The 23,458-nt window shown below is 44.7% G+C and overlaps 1 protein-coding gene across 2 annotated transcripts in view; it reads left to right on the forward strand.

Annotated features, from left to right (window-relative positions):
* Positions 1-23,458, forward strand: part of mcph1 (microcephalin 1) — a 609,760-nt gene that overhangs the window by 37,693 nt on the left and 548,609 nt on the right. For both annotated transcript variants that reach the window (XM_072498602.1, XM_072498603.1), the window contains exons 7-8: positions 1,458-1,601; positions 7,894-7,992. In XM_072498602.1, the coding sequence (XP_072354703.1) occupies positions 1,458-1,601; positions 7,894-7,992 (243 nt within the window). The remainder of the gene's footprint in view (positions 1-1,457; positions 1,602-7,893; positions 7,993-23,458) is intronic.

The following is a 23,458-nucleotide window of genomic DNA, read 5'->3' on the forward strand; positions in this document are numbered from 1 at the left end:
TGAGAGTGGAGCAGCACGAGGCGCTACACAAGAGGTGGGCGGGAAGACTCGAAGACCTGGAGAACAGGTCGAGGAGAAAGAATCTGCGGATCCTGGGTCTCCCTGAAGGAATGGAGGGGCCGATGCTGGGGCATACGCGAGCACGATGCTCGGGGCGATGATGGGCGCGGAGGCCCCTTCGAGGTCGCTGGAACTGGACGGGGCACACCGGATGCTGGCGAGGAAGCCCAAGGCAAATGAGCCGCCAAGGGCGATGGTGGTGAGATTTCACTGGTTCACGGACAGAGAGAGGGTCCTGAAATGGGCCAAGAAGGAGCGGAGCAGCAAGTGGGACAATGCAGAGATCCGAATATACCCGGACTGGAGCACGGAGGTTGCAAAGCGGAGAGCGGGTTTCAACCGGGCCAAAGCGGTGTTGCACCGGAAAGGAGTGAAATTCGGAATGCTGCTAGCAATATTTGGAGTAGTGGACGAGCCGGGAGTGCAGGAGGCGAAAGAAGCCGGCATTCTGGCCTTTGCGTCCCTAGTAGCCCGGCGAAGGATCTTGCTAACGTGGAAGGAGGCGAAGTCCCCCAGCGTGGAGGCCTGGATAAACGACATGGCTGGGTTTATAAAGCTGGAGAGGATTAAGTTTGCCTTGAGAGGGTCTGCGCAGGGGTTCTACAGGCGGTGGCAACCGTTCCTAGACTATCTTGCGGAGCGTTAGAGGAAGGTCGGTCAGCAGCAGCAGCAGCAACCTTGGGGGGGGGGGGGGGGAGGAATGGGGGATTGCCTGGGAGGGTGGATGAGCAAGAGATAACATGAAGGGTTGGGGAAACTGGCACGTACGGGAGAGAGCCAGTGTACAAAGCTATGTAAACATATCATTTTTGCCATGTACATATCTTGCTCTGTGCGATTTCTTGTTATTTTGTTACGGGGTTGGGGGGGGGGGGGGGGGTTATTGTTTGTAAGGGAGAAAAATTGTGATAAAAAACTTTAATAAATATATTTTTTTTAAAAAGAGAACTTTATTTTACATAGACTTGTTGGAACAAGAAATGTTTAGCCACAGGAAATATTCGACGCAGAGATTGCATCTTTTGAGAGAAAAATAGTTCAGTAATTGGAGCACTAGAAGATACAGGGTTATGAGGGAGAGCAGCACAGTGGGTCTATTTTTGGAATGCTTCAATAAAGAGCTGACAGAATCAAGATAGGTAAAATGTCCTCGAACTCTGCTCTAGGCCGAGTTCAACTGTGTTTTCATATATTCTGCATATCATAAGGCGTAATAACTGGTTATTGAATTTTAAAAAGCTGAGATTTTCAAAAGAAAATGCCCTACTAAAGGAGTCCAGAATTCCATCAAATTGCAAGCCATACAACTGTTAATTATTTTGTATCCTTGTTATTTTCTCTTGGCCTGGATTTGTGACATTATTTATTTTGAACAAAACAATGGCCTTTTTTTTAAGGTGATCCACCTTTGCTCTCGTTTGATGAGGATCCTACAGTTCCTAACATGCCCAAAATGAAATCGGTTCCCCTCAATCACTTCTGTGGAATGGTAGAAAGACTGAAGGAAATGAAAGAAAAGAGAGAAAACCTTTCACCTACTGGTAAGTTCTCATTCTCTGCAATGAAACTGATTTGGGTTTTGTAGGATGGAGAAGTAATTTGATAAAGCATAGTTAGCTCAATAAATATTAACAAGTTAATTTCTAATAATACTGTGTGACAGACGTAAATCATTAATAAGCATTAAAATATAGTATGGAATTACTTAAGAAAACGTAGCCTTGCTCATTCCAGTTGTCAGCTGTAATTTTCTCCAAACCTAAGAAATCTAATGTTGTAGCTTAATTCGGTAGGTTGTAGAGAAAATCCATTATTTTTTAAAGCATGAAGAACAGTCTGGGAAAGTATCAATAGTTGGAGATTGTGTGTTTGGTCTCGAGTGCCAACTGAAAAATTGATCAAAGAAAAATATTTCAACTGCTATTTTTAAAACTAGAGAGCGTAATTTTTTTAATAAAGTGCAGCAATGTGCCCTATAGGGAGCATAGAAAATAGGTGCAGGAGTAGGCCATTCGGCCCTTCGAGCCTGCACCACCATTCAACATGATCATGGCTGATCATGCAAATTCTGTATCACACTCTCGCTTTCTCTCCAAAGCCCTTGATCCCTTTAGCCGCATGGGCCACGTCCAGCTCCCTCTTGAATATATCCAACAAATTGGCCCCAATGAACTGTGATAGAGAATTTCACAAAGTTCACAACTCTCTGAGAGAAGTTTGTCCTCATCTCAGTGCTGAATGGCTTCACGTTTATTCTTAGGCTGTGACTCCTAGTTCTGGATGTCCCCAACATCGGGATCATTCTTCCTGCATCTAGTTCAGTCCCATCAGGATTTTATACATTTCCTTGAGATGGGCCCCCCCTCCTTCTAAACTCCAGTGAGTACAAGCCCAGTCGATCCAGTCTTTCTTCATATCTCAGTCCTGCCATCCCAGGAATTAGTCTGGTGAATCTTTGCTGAACACCCTCATGGAAGACTGACTATTTCATAGAGCTGAATTGGTTGAGTTAAAGACCGTGTTTTCTTGAGCTGCTTGCTACTGATCTCTTGTGTCAGAGTATGGGTATGTAACCCCATTTTAGTTGGAAATAATAGACAGAAAAGTAAAAAATCAAATCGGGAAAGAAATCTAGTAGTGCTCAAGAAGAAAAAAGTTTGGCAAAAAAAGTTTCTTCTTATTAGAATTTACCCTACATTAACATGGAGGTTTGGAATGAAAATAGATCACTGATGCAAATTGCACACTTTATTAGACCAGATAAAATTCTTCCTTGCAGCATTTTCTATCTGATACTGTTGCTGTTCTTTTAAAAAGAAAACTGACCTGTATAGCCTTGTTTCCTCTTTAAACCCATCGTCTTGGTGAAGAATAACAAGACTCCTGGATCCTGCTAGTTATTTCCCATTTTATAGAACATAGAACAATACAGCGCAGTACAGGCCCTTCGGCCCACGATGTTGCACCGAAACAAAAGCCATCCAACCTACACTATGCCATTATCATCCATATGTTTATCCAATAAACTTTTAAATGCCCTCAATGTTGGCGAGTTCACTACTGTAGCAGGTAGGGCATTCTACGGCCTCACTACTCTTTGCGTAAAGAACCTACCTCTGACCTCTGTCCTATATCTATTACCCCTCAGTTTAAAGTTATGTCCCCTCGTGCCAGCCATATCCATCCGCGGGAGAAGGCTCTCACTGTCCACCCTATCCAACCCCCTGATCATTTTGTATGCCTCTATTAAGTCTCCTCTTAACCTTCTTCTCTCCAACGAAAACAACCTCAAGTCCATCAGCCTTTCCTCGTAAGATTTTCCCTCCATACCAGGCAACATCCTGGTAAATCTCCTCTGCACCCGCTCCAAAGCCTCCACATCCTTCCTATAATGCGGTGACCAGAACTGTACGCAATACTCCAAATGCGGCCGTACCAGAGTTCTGTACAGCTGCAACATGACCTCCTGACTCCGGAACTCAATCCCTCTACCAATAAAGGCCAACACTCCATAGGCCTTCGTCACAACCCTATCAACTTGGGTGGCAACTTTCAGGGATCTATGTACATGGACACCTAGATCCCTCTGCTCATCCACACTTTCAAGAACTTTACCATTAGCCAAATATTCCACATTCCTGTTATTCCTTCCAAAGTGAATCACCTCACACTTCTCTACATTAAACTCCATTTGCCACCTCTCGGCCCAGCTCTGCAGCTTATCTATATCCCTCTGTAATCTGCTACATCCTTCCACACTATCGACAACACCACCGACTTTAGTATCGTCTGCAAATTTACTCACCCACCCTTCTGCGCCTTCCTCTAGGTCATTGATAAAAATGACAAACAGCAACGGCCCCAGAACAGATCCTTGTGGTACTCCACTTGTGACTGTACTCCATTCTGAACATTTCCCATCAACCACCACCCTCTGTCTTCTTTCAGCTAGCCAATTTCTGATCCACATCTCTAAATCACCCTCAATCCCCAGCCTCCGTATTTTTTGCAATAGCCTACCGTGGGGAACCTTATCAAACGCTTTGCTGAAATCCATATACACCACATCAACTGCTCTACCCTCGTCTACCTGTTCAGTCACCTTCTCAAAGAACTCAATAAGGTTTGTGAGGCATGACCTACCCTTCACAAAGCCATGCTGACTATCCCTGATCATATTATTCCTATCTAGATGATTATAAATCTTGTCTCTTATAATCCCCTCCAAGACTTTACCCACTACAGACGTGAGGCTCACCGGCCTATAGTTGCCGGGGTTGTCTCTGCTCCCCTTTTTGAACAAAGGGACCACATTTGCTGTCCTCCAGTCCTCTGGCACTATTCCTGTAGCCAATGATGACATAAAAATCAAAGCCAAAGGTCCAGCAATCTCTTCCCTGGCCTCCCATAGAATCCTAGGATAAATCCCATCAGGTCCCGGGGACTTATCTATTTTCAGCCTGTCCAGAATTGCCAACACCTCTTCCCTACGTATATAGTGTATTTCATGATCTAGATATGTTCGAAGTGTCGAAATGTAGTCACTGTTGTAATAAAGAAAATGGGGCAGTTAGTGAGGACTGTTGTTTCAGCCTAGAATTATAGCTCAAGTCTGTGGAGTGGGACTTGATCCCACAACCTATTGACTCAGGTGAGAGTGAGTGGTTGTTTTGGTAATGTTGATTAAGGAATAAATATTGGACAGGATACCTAGAATAATTTCCATGCTCCTCTTTAGAATAACATTATAGCCACCTGAGAGAGCTGATGGGTGGTCCGTTTAATGTCTCATCTGGTAGATTGCAGCTCCAACAGCACTTCTTCAGTAAGTACTGCACTAGAGTGTCAGCCTAGAATTTGACATTCAAGTCTGAGGAGTGGGATTTAAACCTGACTGAGGTGAAAATGATTACAACTGTGAGCTAATGTTGTGTGTCTCTGAGTTTATCCCTGTTGTGCAGCTATTGTTTACCCGCTCTCGTTGTGTTTCCTTTTTCTTGGATGTTTTTGAGAGAAGTGAACCCTCTTGATACTTTTCGATACTGCTACATTGCCCTTATTTAAGTTTCAAAAGTTATAGAACCTGCTGGTAACATTATTCGTCACATTTAAAGTGCTGGCTGGACCCGTGATGTGCAAGAAACCTATGGATGTGAGAAATGTCTGTCCAGTCCAGTTCATCCCATCACAGCAACTTTATTTATGCTGATATGGTTTGTGGCATTTCAGTTTTATGGGTAGTTCTATTGAAGGGTCATTTAGATTCAAAACTTTAACTGTTTTGCTTTCCAGACCTGCTGAGTTTATCCAGCATTTTCTGTTTTTATTTCAGATTCCCAGCATCCGCAGCATTTTGCTTCTTTATGAATAGTCTTGTTGCTTTTGTGATTCACATCTGCAACTCTGCTTTTCCCACATCAGTTATTCATTTATCATTCTCTTGAACTGTCAAGATTTTGAGACTGGTGTCGTGCACTCGTAAAAATGTTGCTATCATGGGGTTTCCCACCAAAATATATCTATGGCTATTCAGATTATTCTCGAGTTACTCAATCTGTGCTGATGTTAATAGTAAGAAGTCTTACAACACCAAGTTAAAGTCCAACAGGTTTGTTTCGAATCACTAGCTTTCGGAGCACAGCTCCTTCATCAGGCGAGTGTGCTGTGAGCTGTGCTCTGAAAGCTAATGATTCGAAACAAACCTGTTGGACTTTAACCTGGTGTTGTAAGACCTCTTACTGTGCCTACCTCAGTCCAACGCCGGCATCTTCACATCATGGATTTTAAGAGTGCAACTTCTCTCTTGGTTTTCATTTATTCGTAATCTGCATCCCCCCGGGACAGACTTTGTCTTTCCATATGCTCTGTCCCTCCGTATAATGCTGACATTTGCCCACTCATCAGTCAAACATAACCACTCTTGTGATTCCATACTTTTTTCTGTGACTTCTCACAGACTGCAATCCTTTAGTTCCACGGCTTCCATTCTGCCGAATGCAATGGCTACCTTTTAATCTTCAAACCTTTCAATGAAAATTATATTTTTCCCTGAAGAATAATGATTCTTTATCTCTCAAGTCCAAACACAGCTACCACCATACACCTTTGTTTAGTCTTCCTCCATTCAGCAACATTCTTCTCATGATCTCTTCTGTCCCCATTACTAATTATTTTTTAAGAAGCTTGGGATATGTTTTGGTGCTAAGCCTTTATTCATCCCTATAATAATTCTTAACACTGTTGATTGTGAACTATAATGATTCTTAATTCTAAATGTAAGACTTAAATATTGCTTCTATATTTGGAAAATCCTTTTAAGTGCCTTTCTTATACTTCTGGTCAGGATACAATATAAAAGTTTGTTTCTGATGAGCAGCTCGTGTCACACAACTAGTTTTTAATCTCTCCCTCTTCAATGCTTTTTTAAAATCCAATGCTACTGTTCCATCAGCACTGCTGAACCTTTCTTGCCGTAGCTCAGTTTGTTGCACACTCTGAATCATAAGATTCTGGGTTCAAGTCCCACTTCAGGGCTGAGTACAAAACTCAAGGCCTGCAGTATTAGTCCAGTACTGCAGGAATATTGCACTGCCAGGCTTGGGTGGATGTAAAAGATCCCAAAGCATTATATCAAGAGCAGGGGCGGTATCTCCAGTGTTGTGACCAATATTTACCCCTCATTCAACATTACATGAAACAGATTATCTGGTTATTATCACATTGCTGTTTGTGTAAATTTGGTGAGTGCAGATTAACTGCTGCTTTTCCTACTGTAGAACAGACTACATTTTAAGAAGTACTTCATTGGCTGTAAAGTGCTTTGTTGGCTGTAAAAGGCACAATGTAAATGCAAGTTGTTATTTTTGTACATCCCAAACTAAAAATAAAATCGGCTGCAAATAATTTAATTAAAATCAAATTGTGCATTGTCTTACTACACAAAGGTAATGAAAATTTTGAGCTCATTTCCCATCCTCAAATCTGTTGAGGTTAGTTCAGTTGAAAACTTCAGATCTGAGATTGATAGATTTTTGTTAAGTAGGATATCAAGGGTTACATAAGTAAGGTGGGTGGATGGGAGTACAGGTCAGTCATGATCTAATCGAATTAAGGCCTGAATGATCTACTCCTTTACCTGTGGTCAGCTCATCCTTTCCTGGAGCTGAATTATTGTGGAACACATTTCCGTCCTCAGTTGGCAGTGATTTTGCTAGATTGTTTTCAGCCTATTCCAGCCTTTGGCCTTTTGTGTGTTGGCTTAACTTAAATTGGGGGTTTCTTAGCGAAGTGTTTTGCAGTGTACACAAGCATACAGGTTTAATATAAATTGCTCATCGAATCATTGAACAGTGTAGAAGAAGACAATTTGGCTCTTTGTCAATGTTGGATATTGGCTAGACCAACTTTGTGGGCAACACGGTAGCACAGTGGTTAGCACAATTGCTTCACAGCTCCGGGGTCCCACTTTCGATTCCTGGCTTGGGTCACTGCCTGTTAGGAGTCTGCACGTTCTCCCTGTGTCTGCGTGGGTTTCCTCCAGGTGCTCCGGTGTCCTCCCACAGTCCAAAGATTTGTGGGTTAGGTAGATTGGCTGTGCTCAATTGCCCTTAGTGTCCAAAAAGGTTAAATGGGATTACAGGGATAGGGTGGAGGTGTGGGATTGAATAGGGTATTCTTTCCAAGAGCCGGTGCAAACTCGATGGGCCGAATGGCCTCCTTTTGCACTAAATTCTGGCTTGTCCTACTCCCCTGTGCTTTCCCCATATCTTGCAATTTCTTTCTCTTCAAATGTTTTTCTCATTCTATTTATGCATGTTTGTTCTCTTTTCTCAGCTTCTCAAATGTCCCAATCAACGATATCAGGTTCTGCTACCCCTCTTTGTCAACCATCTCTTGGGGAATCCCCAACAACAGTACCAAAAAGGTTTGCAGGCAAGTGAATTCCAAGATGTATTTCTTGAATGATTTGAATATTATTTTTAACTAAAAATGCTCAAGTTCTTTTCAGGTATTTTATGATGGAAAATGCATCTTAAAGTCAAAGTTATATGACAGAAGTTGAAGTTCCATTGCAGCTGCAAACTAGATAGTTATGGTTCATAGAAGGATATAGCACCGAAGGAGACCATTCAACTCATTTGAAAGAGCTGTCCACTCCCTGCTTTTTAATCCCATTCTCTTACTCTTTCATCACAGTTCTATAGATATTTTTCTCTTCAAGTAGTTAATCAATTCTCTGTTGAAAGACATTATTAAATCTGTTTCCACCATCCTTTCACGCAATTCAATTCCAGATCACAACTCGGGTCTAAGAAAAAAATCCTTATAACATATTAAATCTGTGCCCTCTGGTTCCTGACCTATCTGTGGTATCTTTCTGCTAAATCTCTTCTGCAACCTCTCTATAAGTTCTTTGTACCCTCCTATAGTGTGGCAACCAGAATAAAACAAAATACCCCACCTGAGACCTAACCAGTGTTTCCTAAAGCTTCAGCATAACTTCCTTGCTTTTTCACGAAATGCCTCTATTGATAAAGCCCAGGATTCCCATGTACCTTTCATCTGCCATGTGTCTGCTCATTTCATCAGTCTGTGTATGTCCCCCTGAAGTCTGTTATTACCCACTGCAATTCAGATTAATTTTGAACCTCTGGAGAGCTTTCTCAATGTATTTGTAACTGGGAGCAACCAAAATTAGGATTTCCTATGTTTTTATCTCACAAAAGAAGTTTCCCACAGCAATGGAGAAAGGCCAAAATGTGGATTATGTGTTATTTTGTTTTCTCTCTTCACTGTTTCCTGATTTATTTTTGTGCTCCCATTTCCAATGCCTGAGACATACAAGCAGAGAAGTTGGACTTGAGGGCCAAGGTCAGAAATTGAATCAGTGAGGGGTTAGGCTCGAGACAAAACAATTCTTAAAGTAACAAATCAAGTTATAGAGAGAGAAAGTAAACCAAGAAAGAACCTTCTGGTGAACGAAAGACAGAAAAATAGGCAGTGGAAAATCAAAGACAAAACATGCACAGACCCTTTAAAATAATTTTTTGATCCTTCAAGAGATGTGGTCGTCACTGGCTCAGCCAGCATTTATTGCCAATCTCTAATTTCTCTTGAGGTAGTTAAAGTAAGAAATAACATTATGCATGGCCTGAGAAATACAGTAGCAAAAGATAGTTGGAAACTTGACCAATTTTGAGTAATTTAAAGCCTGAGCTTTAATTGGACAGTCATGTTCTGTATCTTTCATCTGACTGTTTTGTTCTGCAGTAGAGTATTTCTAAGATCTAATGACACTGAAGACATAACATGTCACTACTTTAACAGACTGAGAGGCTTCTAATGCCCTTAACATACTTCACTATATTATTTTGTAAAGCTGAATGCCTGAAAATTATATGCATAAAACAATGGAAGAAATATTATAAAGCATAGAACAAGATCAGTGCCATTCAATCTATATAATATGCTATTTACACAAGCCGGGTGCACTCGAACCTCTTGCAAAATCTTTTCCACCTTTTTAATCTGAAGGGTGCTTCACACTTTTACACCAAAGTTAACCAAGCAACTTTAGGAATGTTGTTATTCACGCTTGGTTGCTTTCAGCGATTACATCTCATTGCTGACCTGGTGTTAGCGGTAAAAAAAAAGTGTGTTCCATGAAATATTTTACAATCTCACACTGCGTTTATCCTATTAATATGCAAGTCCAATTGCAGGTCATTTTCTAAAGGCATTTTACAACACTGTCAATTGCATTTGCAGCGATCCAAACACACACTTTCTCCACTTTTTTGAGTGGAAAATATTTCTCATTTCTAGCCTTGTTTGAGTTTTGTTCATTTTGAACTTGTTTCCTTTAATTCTGTGTCCAAGGTTTAGATCAGATAGACTTAAAGATTTTGTTCCATTCAATTTTATTTTGTCCAAAAAAGACTTCACTCTGCAAGTTTGTTCTTTTAACTTCTAAAATCATCCTTTTCACTGACTCTTTCAAATTTTGTATGTACTTCTGGTACCATCCTTTAAATCTCCAATGTCTCCACATCCTTTTTATAACATGGCAACCAGAGCAGCATGCTGTATTCTAAGTGTGATCGAGCTAAGGTTCGATACTGGTTTAGCATAACTTCCCTACTTTATAATTCTCTTCTTCTACCAATAAATTCTAATGTTTGGTCTGCTGTTTATGGTCTTGATAACCTGTGGCACAACGTTTAATAACTGATGTATTTGTACTCTGATATTTCTTTGTTCCTCTATCCCACCTAGACTTTCAGCTTCAAAATAATAACTTACTTCCCTATTCTTCCTACTAAAATGTGCTATTTCAAATTTCTCGATCTTAAATTTGATCTCAATAAGAAGAACCTGAAATGAAAATTAAATGAAAATCGCTTTTTGTCACAAGTAGGCTTCAAATGAAGTTACTGTGAAAAGCCCCTAGTCGCCACATTCCGGCGCCTGTCCGGGGAGGCTGGTACGGGAATTGAACTGCGCTGCTGGCCTGCCTTGGTCTGCTTCAAAAGCCAGCTATTTAGTCCTGTGCTAAACCAGCCCCTGTGACTTTATTCTAACCTACTTTATTCTGAAAATTGTGAGGGAATCTGGGTGCATATCAGGAAAGAATTGACAAGTTGAGTGTCTTCCCTCTTGAAAAAAGCGGTTGAGGGATAATCTAACGGAGATTATTAAACTTGCGGATGGTTTTGGGAAAGTTGATACAGAGAGAATGTTTCCTCTTTTGGGGAAGAGCAAAACTAGAGACCACCAATATAAGATAGTCATCAAGAAATCCAGTAAATAATTCAAACTAAACTTTTTCACCTAAAGAGTGGTAAGAATGTGGAACTTGCTGCCACAATGCGTGACTAAAACAATAACATAGATCCATTTAAGTGGAAGCTAGACAAGCATTCATGGAAGAAGGGAATATAATTGACATAGGGAGTGACAAAGTATTGGATGTGTTGGCAGGCTTAAAAGGGGTCAAATCTCCAGGTCCAGATGAATTGTGTCCCAGGCTGCTGTGGGAGCCGAAGGAGGAGATTGCAGGAGCTCTGACCTAAATTTTTATTCCTCCCTGGCCACAGGGGAGGTGGCAGAAGACTGAGAACAGCTAATGTGGTTCCACTATTTAAGAAGAGATAAGCCAGGAGCCACAGACCAGTGAGTCTTACGTCAGCAGTAGGGAAACTGTTCTCTGCTGGGAGAGGCAAGGTTTGATCAGGGTTCATCAGCATGGCTTTGTCAGAGGGGAGCCATGCCTAACAAATTTGATTGAATTTTTGAGGAGGTGACTAGGTATGCAGATGAGGGTAGTGAGTTGATGAAGTTTATATCGATTTCAGCAAAGCCTCTGACAAGGTTCCACATGGAAAACTTATAAAGAAGGCAAATGCACATGGGATGCAGGCTAATTTGATAAGGTGAATTCAAAATTGGCTGAATTGTAGGAGACCGAGGGTGATGACAAATGGCTGCTCTAGTGACTGGAAGCCAGTGTCCAATGGCATACCACAGGGATCTGTACTGGGTCTCCGATTATTCTTCATTTATTTAAATGACATAAGTGACTGTGGCAATAGGATCAGTAAGTTTTAAGTGGCAGATGGAATTTAACCCTGAAATGTGTGATGTGGTACACTTTGGTAGGAGAAATTTGACAAGGAAATATTCAATGAACAGCATGACACTGGGAGGTTTTGAGGGACAAAGGGACCTTGGCGTGTTTGTCCATTGATCTCTACAGGTGGAAGGGCAGGTTAATAGGGTGGTGATAAAGGAATATGGGACACTTGTTGTTATCAATTGTGGCATAGATTACAAAAGCAGGGAGGTCATGTTGGAATTGCATAGAACTTTGGTGAGGCCACAGCTGGAGTACTGTGCAATTCTGGTCACCACATTATGGGAAGGATGTAATTGCACTGGAGGGGTGCAGAGGAGATTCACTAGGTTGTTGCCTGGGATGGAATTTTGAACTTATGAAGAGAGGTTGGATAGGCTTGGGTTGTTTTCATTGGAGCAGAGAAGACTGAGGGGCGACCTGATCAAGGTGTACAAGATTGAGGGTCATGGACAGAGTGGATAGGGTTCCCTTTAAATAAGTTCCCCTTAATTCATTGGTCAGTCATGAGGGGACACAAGTTCAAGGTGAAGATTAGGAAGTTTAGGGGAGGGATTTGAGGAAAAACTTTTTTACCCAAAGGGTGGTGATGGTCTAGAATGCCCTGCCTGGGAGGGTGCCCGAAGCGGGTTGCCTCACATCCTTTAAAAAGTACCTGGATGAGCACTTGACACATAACATTCAAAGCTATGGGCCAAGTGCTGCAAGTGGGATTAGGTAGGTAGGTCATGTATTTTTAATTTGTTTCATCTCGGTGGGAAGAAGCTGTTAGATGGTTATGATAAACTTTGGTGAAAAAAGATGGGAGAAAGCTTGAGTGGAGTATTTTTTTTTAATAAACATTTTATTATGGTATTTTTGTGGTATTGTAATAGCAGCAATATAAACAATGTACATGAAAATATAAACATAGTGCAAATACCACCTCCCTCCCCAACAGGTCCCACCATTAATTAACCCCCTAATCTACGCTAACCTAACCCCCCTTCCCCCTGGGCGAACCCTAACAGTGACCCTCTCAAGGCGAACTTAATTTTCTCCAAACAGAGAAAGCTAGCCATGTCCGATAGCCAGGCCTCCAACTTCGGGGGCTTTGAGTCCCTCCATGCTAGTCGTATCCGCCTCCGGGCTACCAGGGAAGCAAAGGCCAGAACATCTGCCTCTTTCTCCTCCCTGGATCCTGCGACACCCCGAAAATTGCCACCTCTGGACTCAATGCCACCCTTGTTTTTAATACCTTGGACATGACATCAGCAAACCCCAGCCAAAATCCCCTCAGTTTTGGGCATGCCCAGAACATGTGGACATGGTTCGCTGGTCCTCCCGCACATTTTGAGCACCTGTCTTCCACCCCAAAGATTCTGCTCATCCGGGCCGGTGTCATGTGGGACCGGTGAACGACCTTGAATTGAATCAGGCTGAGTCTGGCACAAGTTGCGGTCGTGTTGACTTTCCTCAACGTGTCCGCCCAAAGGCCCTCCTCTGTCTCTCCCCCCAGCTCCTCCTCCCACTTTCGCTTTAGCTCCTCGGTCTGCGTCTCCTCTGATCCCATAAGTTCCTTGTAAATGTCAGAAATGCTCCCCTCACCTATCCGTCCTCTGGAAACTACCCTGTCTTGAATCCCCCTTAGCGGCAGGAGTGGGAAGGTTGATACCTGTCGACGCAGAGTCCCGCACCTGTAGATACCAAAATTCGTTCCCCCCCCCACCAATGCAAACTTCTCCTCTAGCGCCCTCATACTCGGAAAGCTCCCCTCTATAAACAAGTCCCCCATCCTCTTGATCCCCGCACTCCGCCATATTTGGAACCCCCCGTCCATCCTCCCCAGGGCAAACCGGTGATTAGCGCAGATTGGGGACCAGACCGATGCTCCCATTGCTCCCACATATCTCCTCCATTGCCCCCAGACTCTCAAGGCCGCCACCACCACCGGGCTGGTGGAGTACCGCGCCGGCGGGAACGGAGGAGGCTCAGTTACCAGCGCCCCAAAATTATGCCCTTGCAAGAAGCCGCCTCCATACGCACCCATGCCAACCCCCACTCACCAGCCACTTCCTAATCATGGCTATGTTAGCCGCCCAGTAATAATTGCTAAAGTCAGCAGCGCCAGCCCTCCCTCTCCCCGACTCCGCTCAAGCATTACCCTCCTCACTTGCGGGGACTTGCCCCCCCCCCATACAAAGCCCGCAATAACTTTATTGACCCGCTGAAAAAAAGACCGCGGAATGAAGATGGGGAGACATTGAAATACAAACAGGAATCTCGGGAGGACCGTCATTTTCACCGTTTAGACTCTCCCAGCTAGAGACAACGGGAGCGCAGCCCATCTCCGGAAATCATCTTTCATCTGATCCACCAACCGGGCCAAGTTGAAATTATGTAGCTGGTCCCAAACCCGCGCCACTTGAATACCTAGGTACCTGAAACTGTCCCCTATCAATCTAAACGGCAGATCCCCCAGTCGCCTCTCCTGACCCCTCGCCTGGAACGCAAACATCTCGCTCTTCCCCATATTAAGCTTGTTCCCCGAAAACCGGCCGAAATCCCCAAAAATTCCCATGATTTCTTCCATCCCCTCAATTGGATCCGAAACATACAGGTCATCCGCATACAGCGAAACTCTGTGCTCCACATCCCACCCCCCTGCCCGGACCAGCCCCTTGAAGCCCTCTGAGCAATTGCTAGCCGCTCTGTGGCCAGTGCAAACAGCAGTGGGGAGAGTTGGCATCCCTGTCTCGTCCCCCGGTGCCGTCTAAAATAGTCTGAGGTCGTCCTGTTCATCCATACACTTGCCACAGGAACCTGGTACAGCAACCTGACCCAGTCAATAAAGCCCCTCCCAAATCTGAACCGCCCCAGAACCTCCCATAAATAATCCCACTCAACCCGGTCAAAAGCTTTTTCCGCATTCATTGCGGCCACCACCTCCACCCCCCTACTTTCCGGGTGCATCATGATCACGTTTAACGGCCTTCTTACATTGGCCACCAGCTGCCTGCCGTTAACGAACCCCGTCTGATCCTCCACGATGATTTTCGGTATACAATCCTCAATCCTGGAGGCCAAGATTTTGGCCAACAGTTTGCCATCTATGTTCAACAGGGAACTCGGCCTGTAAGACGCACATAGCTCCGGGTTCTTGTCCCGTTTCAGGATAAGTGAAATCGCGACCTGTGACATCGTCTGGGGCATAACCCCTCTTTCCCTTGCCTCATTAAACACCTTCATCAGCACCGGTCCCAGTATCCCGGAGAACTTTATGTCCGGTCCCGGGGCCTTACTCGACTGCATGGCCTACAAGCCCCTCCACTATCTTCTCCAACCCGATCGGGGCCCCCAGCCCTCCTACCAGCTCCCTGTCCATCTTTGGGAAAGTCAGCCCCTCCAGGAAGTGCCTCATCCCCTCCGGCCACGCAGGGGGTTCCGACCTGTACAGCCTACTGTAGAAATCCCCGAAAGCCTTTCTCACCCCTGCCGAATCCCCAACTAAGTTCCCATCCCCGTCAATAACTTTCCCTATTTCTCTAGCCGCCTCCCTTTTTCTGAGCTGCTGTGCAAGCATTCTGCTAGCCTTCTCACCATTGTCGTAGATCGCCCCCCTCGCCTTTCTGAGCTGTGCCACTGCCCTCCCTGTCGTTAACAAGCCGAACTCCGCCTGTAGCCTCCACCGTTCCCTTAAAAGCCCTATCTCTGGAGTCTCTGCGTACCTCCTGTCGACTTGCAGAATCTCTTTTACCAGTCGGTCCGTCTCTGCCCTGTCCGTCCTGTCCCTGTGAGCCCGGATCGAGATCAGCTCTCCTCTCACTGCCTACAGCGCTTCCCAGACCACCGCGGCTGAGACCTCCCCCGTATCATTTACCTGCAGGTAATTTTGCATGCATTTCCTCAACCTCTCGCACACCACTTCGTCCGCCAATAGCCCTACATCTAACCTCCATTGCAGGCGCTGATTGCTATCTTTACTAACCTGCAGGTCAACCCAGTGTGGAGCATGGTCCGAGATTATGATCGGCGAGTACCCCGTGTCCACCAGCACTGCCAGCAACGCCCTACCTAAAACAAAGAAATCGATCCGAGAGTATACCTTATGCACGTGGGAATAGAAGGAGAACTCCTTCACCCTCGGCTGCCTAAATCACCATGGATCCACCCCCCCCCCATCTGCTCCATGAACCCTTTTAGTTCCTTTGCCATTGCTGGCACCTTGCCCGTTTTCGAGCATGACCGATCCAGGCCGGGATCAATAACTATAAAGTTCCCTCCCATTACCAGCTTGTGCGAGTCCAGGTCTGGTATCTTCCCCAATATCCTCTTTATAAATTCCACATCATCCCAATTTGACGCATATACATTAACCAGGACTACCTTCATCCTCTCCAACTTACCACTAACCAAAATATATCGACCCCCCCACATCCAAAGCTATTCTACCCACCTCAAATATCACCCGCTTATTAATCAAGATTGCAACCCCTCCCGTCTTTGTGTCCAACCCCGAGTGGAAGACCTGACTGACCCAGCCTTCCCTCAATCTAACTTGGTCCACTACTCTAAGGTGCGTATCCTGCAGCATTACCTTGTCCGCTTTCAGTCCCCTCAGGTGCGCGAACACACATGCCCTCTTAACCGGCCCATTTAACCCTCGAACATTCCAGGTAATCAGCCTAGTTGGGGGACAAAGCACCGCACCCAAATTTTCATTTCCCTACAAGAAAATACATCATCAGACAACACATAAATGTCAGGGAGCAAAGTCCAGGATAAGAACTGAGATGCGAGGCCGTTATAAGGGTAAAGACGTCTCTACTGGCGCAGGAAGAAAATAGATTCAAGGGTAAAACAAAGAAAAATGGTGAGCATTCTTTAGTGCCTTCCACGGATTCCAAGGATTGAAGCATGTAATTTCATCACTTCCATGCCGTCTCACCCGAATTCAGGTGGCCCACATCCTAGACACCAATAGGTAGGGATGACCTGGCCAGCTTAGCCATCTCCCACCCCTTTCGACCAACATCAGGAACAGGTCACCACAGGACCAGGGTTCGGGATGTCAATCCCAGCCCCAGCCAGGATTAAATTAGCTCCATCAACGATGCTCTCTCTGCAGCAAGAGGCCTCCAACACCTCCATAAAACCACCTCATGATTCTTTAAATTGGGCTTTGACGACCTGCATCGCAAAGCCGAGACATACAGACGGATTGATATTACCGCACCGTCAGGGCGGGAGATCTCTCAAAAGTAGCTGCGCCAGTGAAGACCAACTCCTTCCAGCCGCCATGTGTCAACGAGGATTTAAGCATTTTGTCTCGACTCGATTGTACCAAAACATTAGCCAACAAATCGCGGAACATAGTAAAAACTATGAAACCAAGAAAAGATGTAGATGAAATGTGCACACAGATAAAAAAAATCTAGGTTGAAAGATGAGCAGAGCTGGAGCTCATGAAAACGCAGCCGCTGCTGCGCTCGGATCACATTGCCCCCTCCATAAACTAAATTTGTTAGTAGTATTTTGGTTAAAAAGTGCAGATCAAACTCTGCTTGTCCAAGTGCTTGGCCTTGTGGAATATTTGTTTTGTGAACTATCTACTTCGGTATGGTTACAGAATGTATAAATCAAGAACAGCTTTTAAAGCTAGCAGTTTTAGTTCAACAGTGGCTGTCTCAATTCAATACCCACGCAGTCCATAAAATAAAACTGACGATATTTGGCAATATTATGTAATTTTCTGTAATTGACCTGGTTCATGCTGTGCCAAACACACTCCATTTATATTGCTTTCAGTGAAGCGTCATTATTATCTATGTATCGACATGTATGCTCAAGCCGTCAGGAGTCGCGTCAATGCCAGATTCATCAGTCGCATTCACAAGACAGCCCGAACGTCAACCAAGCACAACGCAATGCCATCTGCGCTCTCAAGACCAACCGCAGCATCGTCATCAAACCAGCAGACAAAGGAGGGGCCACTGTCGTACTGAACAGAACGGACTACTGCAAAGAAGTATACCGACAACTGAACAACCAAGAACACTACAGACCGTTACCCGCAGATCCGACCAAGGAACACATCCGCCAACTTAACAGACTGATCAAGACCTTGGATCCAGATCTTCAGAGCACCCTACGTGCTCTCATCCCACGTACACCCCGCATCGGAGATCTCTACTGCCTCCCGAAAATACATAAGGCCAACACACCAGGCCGCCCTATCGTTTCAGGCAATGGGACCTTGTGTGAGAACCTCTCTGGCTACATCGAGGGCATCTTGAAACCAATCGTACAAGGTACGCCCAGCTTCTGTCGCGACACTACGGACTTCCTGCAGAAACTCAGCACCCATGGACCAGTTGAACCAGGAACATTCCTCGTCACAATGGACGTCTCGGCACTCTACACCAGCATCCCCCATGACGACGGCATTGCTGCAACAGCCTCAGTACTCAACACCGACAACTGCCAATCTCCAGACGCAATTCTGCAACTCATCCGCTTCATTCTGGATCACAACGTCTTCACCTTCGACAACAAGTTCTTCATCCAGACGCACGGAACAGCCATGGGGACCAAATTCGCACCCCAATACGCCAACATTTTCATGCACAAGTTTGAACAGGACCTACTCACCGCACAGGACCTTCAACCGACGTTATACACCAGATACATCGATGACATTTTTTTCCTTTGGACCCACGGTGAAGAATCACTGAAACGACTACACGATGACATTAATAAGTTCCATCCAACCATCAGACTCACCATGGACTACTCTCCAAAATCAGTTGCATTCTTGGACACACTCGTCTCCATCAAGGACGGCCACCTCAGCACTTCGCTTTACCGCAAACCCACGGATAGCCTCACAATGCTCCACTTCTCCAGCTTCCACCCTAAACACATTAAAGAAGCCATCCCCTATGGACAAGCGCTCCGTATACACAGGATCTGCTCAGACGAGGAGGAGCGTAACAGACATCTACAGACGTTGAAAGATGCCTTTGTACGAACGGGATATGACACTCGACTCATCGATCGACAGTTCCAACACGCCACAGCGAAAAACCGCACCAACCTCCTCCGAAGACAAACATGGGACACAACCGACAGAATACCCTTCGTCGTCCAGTACTTCCCCGGAGCGGAGAAACTACGTCATCTTCTTCACAGCCTTCAACACGTCATTGATGACGATGAACATCTTGCCAAGGTCATCCCCACACCCCCACTACTTGCCTTCAAACAACCGCGCAACCTCAAACAAACCATTGTTTGCAGCAAACTACCCAGTCTTCAGAACAGTGACCACGACACCACACAACCCTGCCATGGCAATCTCTGCAAGACGTGCCAGATCATCGACATGGATACCACCATTACACGTGAGAACACCACCCACCAGGTACGCGGTACATACTCGTGCGACTCGGCCAACGTTGTCTACCTCATACGCTGCAGGAAAGGATGTCCCGAAGCGTGATACATTGGCGAGACTATGCAGACGCTGCGACAACGAATGAATAGACATCGCGCAACAATCACCAGGCAGGAATGTTCCCTTCCAGTCGGGGAACACTTCAGCAGTCAAGGGCATTCAGCCTCTGATCTCCGGGTAAGCGTTCTTCAGGACGCACGACAACGCAGAATCGCCGAGCAGAAACTTATAGCCAAGTTCCGCACACATGAGTGCGGCCTCAACCGGGACCTGGGATTCATGTCGCATTACATTCATCCCCCACCATCTGGCCTGCGAAATCCTACCAACTGTCCTGGCTTGACACAATTCACACCTCTTTAACCTGGGGTTACCCCATCTCTGGATCTGTAAAGATTGAATCACCTGCTAATGGTCGCATTCCAAGCATTGTTTGGCATCTTTGAATCTGTCTATATATGTGTTTCTGGAACATATCTCTTCATTCACCTGAGGAAGGAGCAGCACTCCGAAAGCTAGTGACATCGAAACAAACCTGTTGGACTTTAACCTGGTGTTGTAAGACTTCGTACTGTGCTCACCCCAGTCCAACGCCGGCATCTCCACATCATTATTATCTATGTGAGAGATTTTGGCATGTACCTACCCTGCAAATTATTACTCTGATGACGCGTAGTAACTTTGGGGTAAAGAAACATTTTGGCCAACCCAGCTGGCATGATTGAGGGACAGATGGACCAATGGACCTTGCCTATATTTTGTGACTTGGATTTTTAAAAAAATCTGGCGTATTTCTCTAATGTTCCACCAGCTTTCAAGGAGTTAACTTCCATGGCTCTACATAGCATGTTCTTTATAAATTAAATTGACAATTATTATGCTGAACAATAATTCTCCATAACCACTTTGGAGTGGCAATCAACGGCAGTGTGGAGTCAGGTCATGTGTCAGGCAGAGAGAATCCTGTGCCCCCCCCCCCCCCCCCCCCCCTTTGCCTGGGAGTCAGGAATTGTGGCCCAATGATTTGAAGTGTTAATTAGCTGTGGAGTGGCTATGTAGTTAACTAAAATATTGCATGTTACTATGAGAAAGCCATTCATTCCCAGAGCCGAGAGATCAGATTAGCAAAAAGCAATTTGTGGAAGTTACCTGCTTCCACAACTATTGGTTGTAACTCCTGAATTAAATTTATTTTCTTACATCTCTGTCCATTCATCCCTTTCAAATGTTTCTCACACATGTGCATTCGAACATTATACCAATGCTCACCTTTAGATAGAGTTGACTAATTAATCCCACTCCCCTTCTCCTCCCCAAGGCTTCTTAATTTTTAAAAATCAAATATTTATAAATTTATCTATTGAATGTTGCTATTGAACCTGCCTCCACTAACTTTTTGGAAAACTTTTTTAACAAGTTTCCTCATGCCACTTCTGGTTCTTTTGTCAATCACCTTAAATCTGTCTCTTCTTGTTGATGACCTTCTGTCTGCAAACAGTTTCTCTTCAAAACCCTTCATAATTTTGAACAACTCTCTCAATTCTCCTCATCACCTTTTCTTATTTAGGAACAGTCCCAGCTTCTTTATCCTCCTCAAAGCTGGATCCCAATATCCCTGTTAGATCTCTCCAAGGCCTTCACATCACATCACAAGGTCAAAGATCTAAAATGCTAGAATGGGGGACCTGTTCATCGACGGGACGTTTGCGAGCCTTAGGGCACTGGAGGAGAAGTTTGAGTTACCCCCGGGAAATGCCTTTAGATATATGCAGGTGAGGTCTTTTGTGAGGCGACAGGTGAGGGAATTCCCGTTGCTCCCGGCACAAGAAGTTCAAGATAGGGTGATCTCGGGTGTATGGGTCGGGGAGGGCAAGGTGTCAGAAATACCCCAGGAGTTGAAAGAAGAGGGGGAAGCGCTGGTAGAAGAGTTGAAGGGTAAATGGGAGGAGGAGCTGGGGGAGGAGATCGAGGAAGGTCTGTGGGCTGATGCCCTAGGTAGGGTTAATTCCTCCTCCTCGTGTGCCAGGCTCAGCCTGATACAATTTAAGGTGGTCCACAGAGCGCACTTGACGGGGGCGAGGCTGAGTAGGTTCTTTGGGGTGGAGGACAGATGTGGAAGATGCTCAGGGAGCCCGGCGAACCATGTCCATATGTTTTGGTCATGCCCGGCACTGGAGGGGTTCTGGAGAGGAGTGGCGGGAGCAATATCTCAGGTGGTCCAGGTCAAGCCAAGCTGGGGGCTAGCAATATTTGGAGTAGTGGACGAACCGGGAGTGCAGGAGGCGAAAGAGGCCGGCATTCTGGCCTTTGCGTCCCTAGTAGCCCGGCAAAGGATCTTGCTAATGTGGAAGGAGGTGAAGCCCCCCAGTCTGGAGGCCTGGATAAATGATATGACTGGGTTCATAAAGTTGGAGAGGATTAAGTTTGCCTTGAGAGGGTCTGCGCAGAGGTTCTACAGGCGGTGGCAACTGTTCCTAGACTATCTTGCGGAGCGTTAGAGGAAGGTCGGTCAGCAGCAGCAGCAACCTTGGCGAGGTGGGGGGGGGGGACTGCCTGGGAGGGTGGATGAGCAAGAGATACCATGAAGGGTTAGGGAAACTGGCACGTACCGGGTGAGGGCCAGTGTACAAAGCTGTGTAAATATATCATTTTGCCATGTATATATCTTGCTCTGCGCGATTTCTCTTTTTTTTTTGTTACGAGGGGGGGTTATTGTTTGTAAGGGAGAAAAATTGTGTTAAAAAACTTTAATAAATATATATTTTTTTAAAAGATCTAAAATGCTTTTTTACAGCCTTCTCCACTTGCCTGCAAGATTTGTATGCATATACCACCAAATGTCTCTGTAAATACCCTCTTTAAAATGGTATTAATTTATGTTACTTCTTGTCATTCTCCGTACTGAAGTGCATCAGTTATGTGTTAATTTTCATTTGCCAATTGTCTGCTCATTTCACTGGCCTGGCTATGTTCTCCTAAATCTGTTATTAAGCACCTTGTTGATTTTTTTCTAAATTCAGGAATTTTGCAAACTTTGAAATTATGCCCTGTGCACCAAACTACAGGTTAATTAATATTAGAAAAAATAATTACCCTATAATTGTAATATTGGCTCCTCACGAATACCACGGTGTATTTCCCTGCAGCCTGATAAGCAACTGTTCACCACTGCTTTCTTTTCTGATCCTTAGCCAATGTTGTACCTATGCTGCCACTGTCCCTTTAATGCCAACTGCTTTAATTTTATTCTCAGGTCTATGGGGCTGTACATGGTCAAGTGCATTTTGAAAATCCCGATATCCGGCATCAGCTGTATGACCCTCATCAACCCTTTTACTTTATCAAATAATCGGTCAATTTAATCAAACACGATTTGCTTTTTTAACAAGTCCAAATTTCATTTATTTGCCTAAACATTTCTAGATTCCAGTTCCTTTTGTCCTGCAATAATATGTATGTGTGTTTCCCCACCGCCAATGAAAAGATTACTGATATCTTCCGTGCCTTTTTTAAATGGATGTGACATGTGCAGACGTCCAGCCCTCTGACATCACTTCCAGGTCAAAAAACGAATTGGAAGATTGTGATCGTACCCTCTGTAACGTTCACCGTATATACATAGAACATAGAACATAGAAAATACAGCACAGAACAGGCCCTTCGGCCCACGATGTTGTGCCGAACCTTTGTCCTAGATTAATCATAGATTATCATTGAATTTACAGTGCAGAAGGAGGCCATTCGGCCCTTTGAGTCTGCACCGGCTCTTGGAAAGAGCACCATACCCAAACTCAGTAACCTAGGATGTATCTCTTCTGGGTAAGGTTTCATTTCTACTTTTGAGGCCTGCCAGACTGTTGAATATCTCTATTTATTTTTATCCTAACCAATGTCACTGTTGCCTCCTCCTTTAATGATACAGTAGCAACAGCCTTTTCTTCAGCAAGTACCTCAGTTGTGTTCTCTGCTCCATAAGATTTCCTTTCTATACAGCATACACACAAATACACATGTGTCTAATATTTTTTAAATCTAGACCTGCTTAATTCAGACGCTTAACTAAAGATCAGTCTTCAAGAGTTGGCATGCTTTGTCTTTACTGCCTTTCATAATTGTGGAACGGAGGGAAATTGGTTACATTCAATTGTGTATTTGTGTTTATTATGTAAACAAAGACTGCAGTTAGTTTTAAGTCTGTGTGTATGATGATTTGTGTGGAATGGCATGTGTGATATTTAGCCAGTCTACAAAATGAGGGATCTCTGTTGTGTAAAAAGCCTTGTAAAGTCTTAACTCCAACAAGTCCACAATCCCTGTTTCTTTCACCCTCC

Source organism: Scyliorhinus torazame, chromosome 4 (assembly GCF_047496885.1).
Source record: "Scyliorhinus torazame isolate Kashiwa2021f chromosome 4, sScyTor2.1, whole genome shotgun sequence".
In the NCBI taxonomy this organism is placed as follows: domain Eukaryota; kingdom Metazoa; phylum Chordata; class Chondrichthyes; order Carcharhiniformes; family Scyliorhinidae; genus Scyliorhinus; species Scyliorhinus torazame.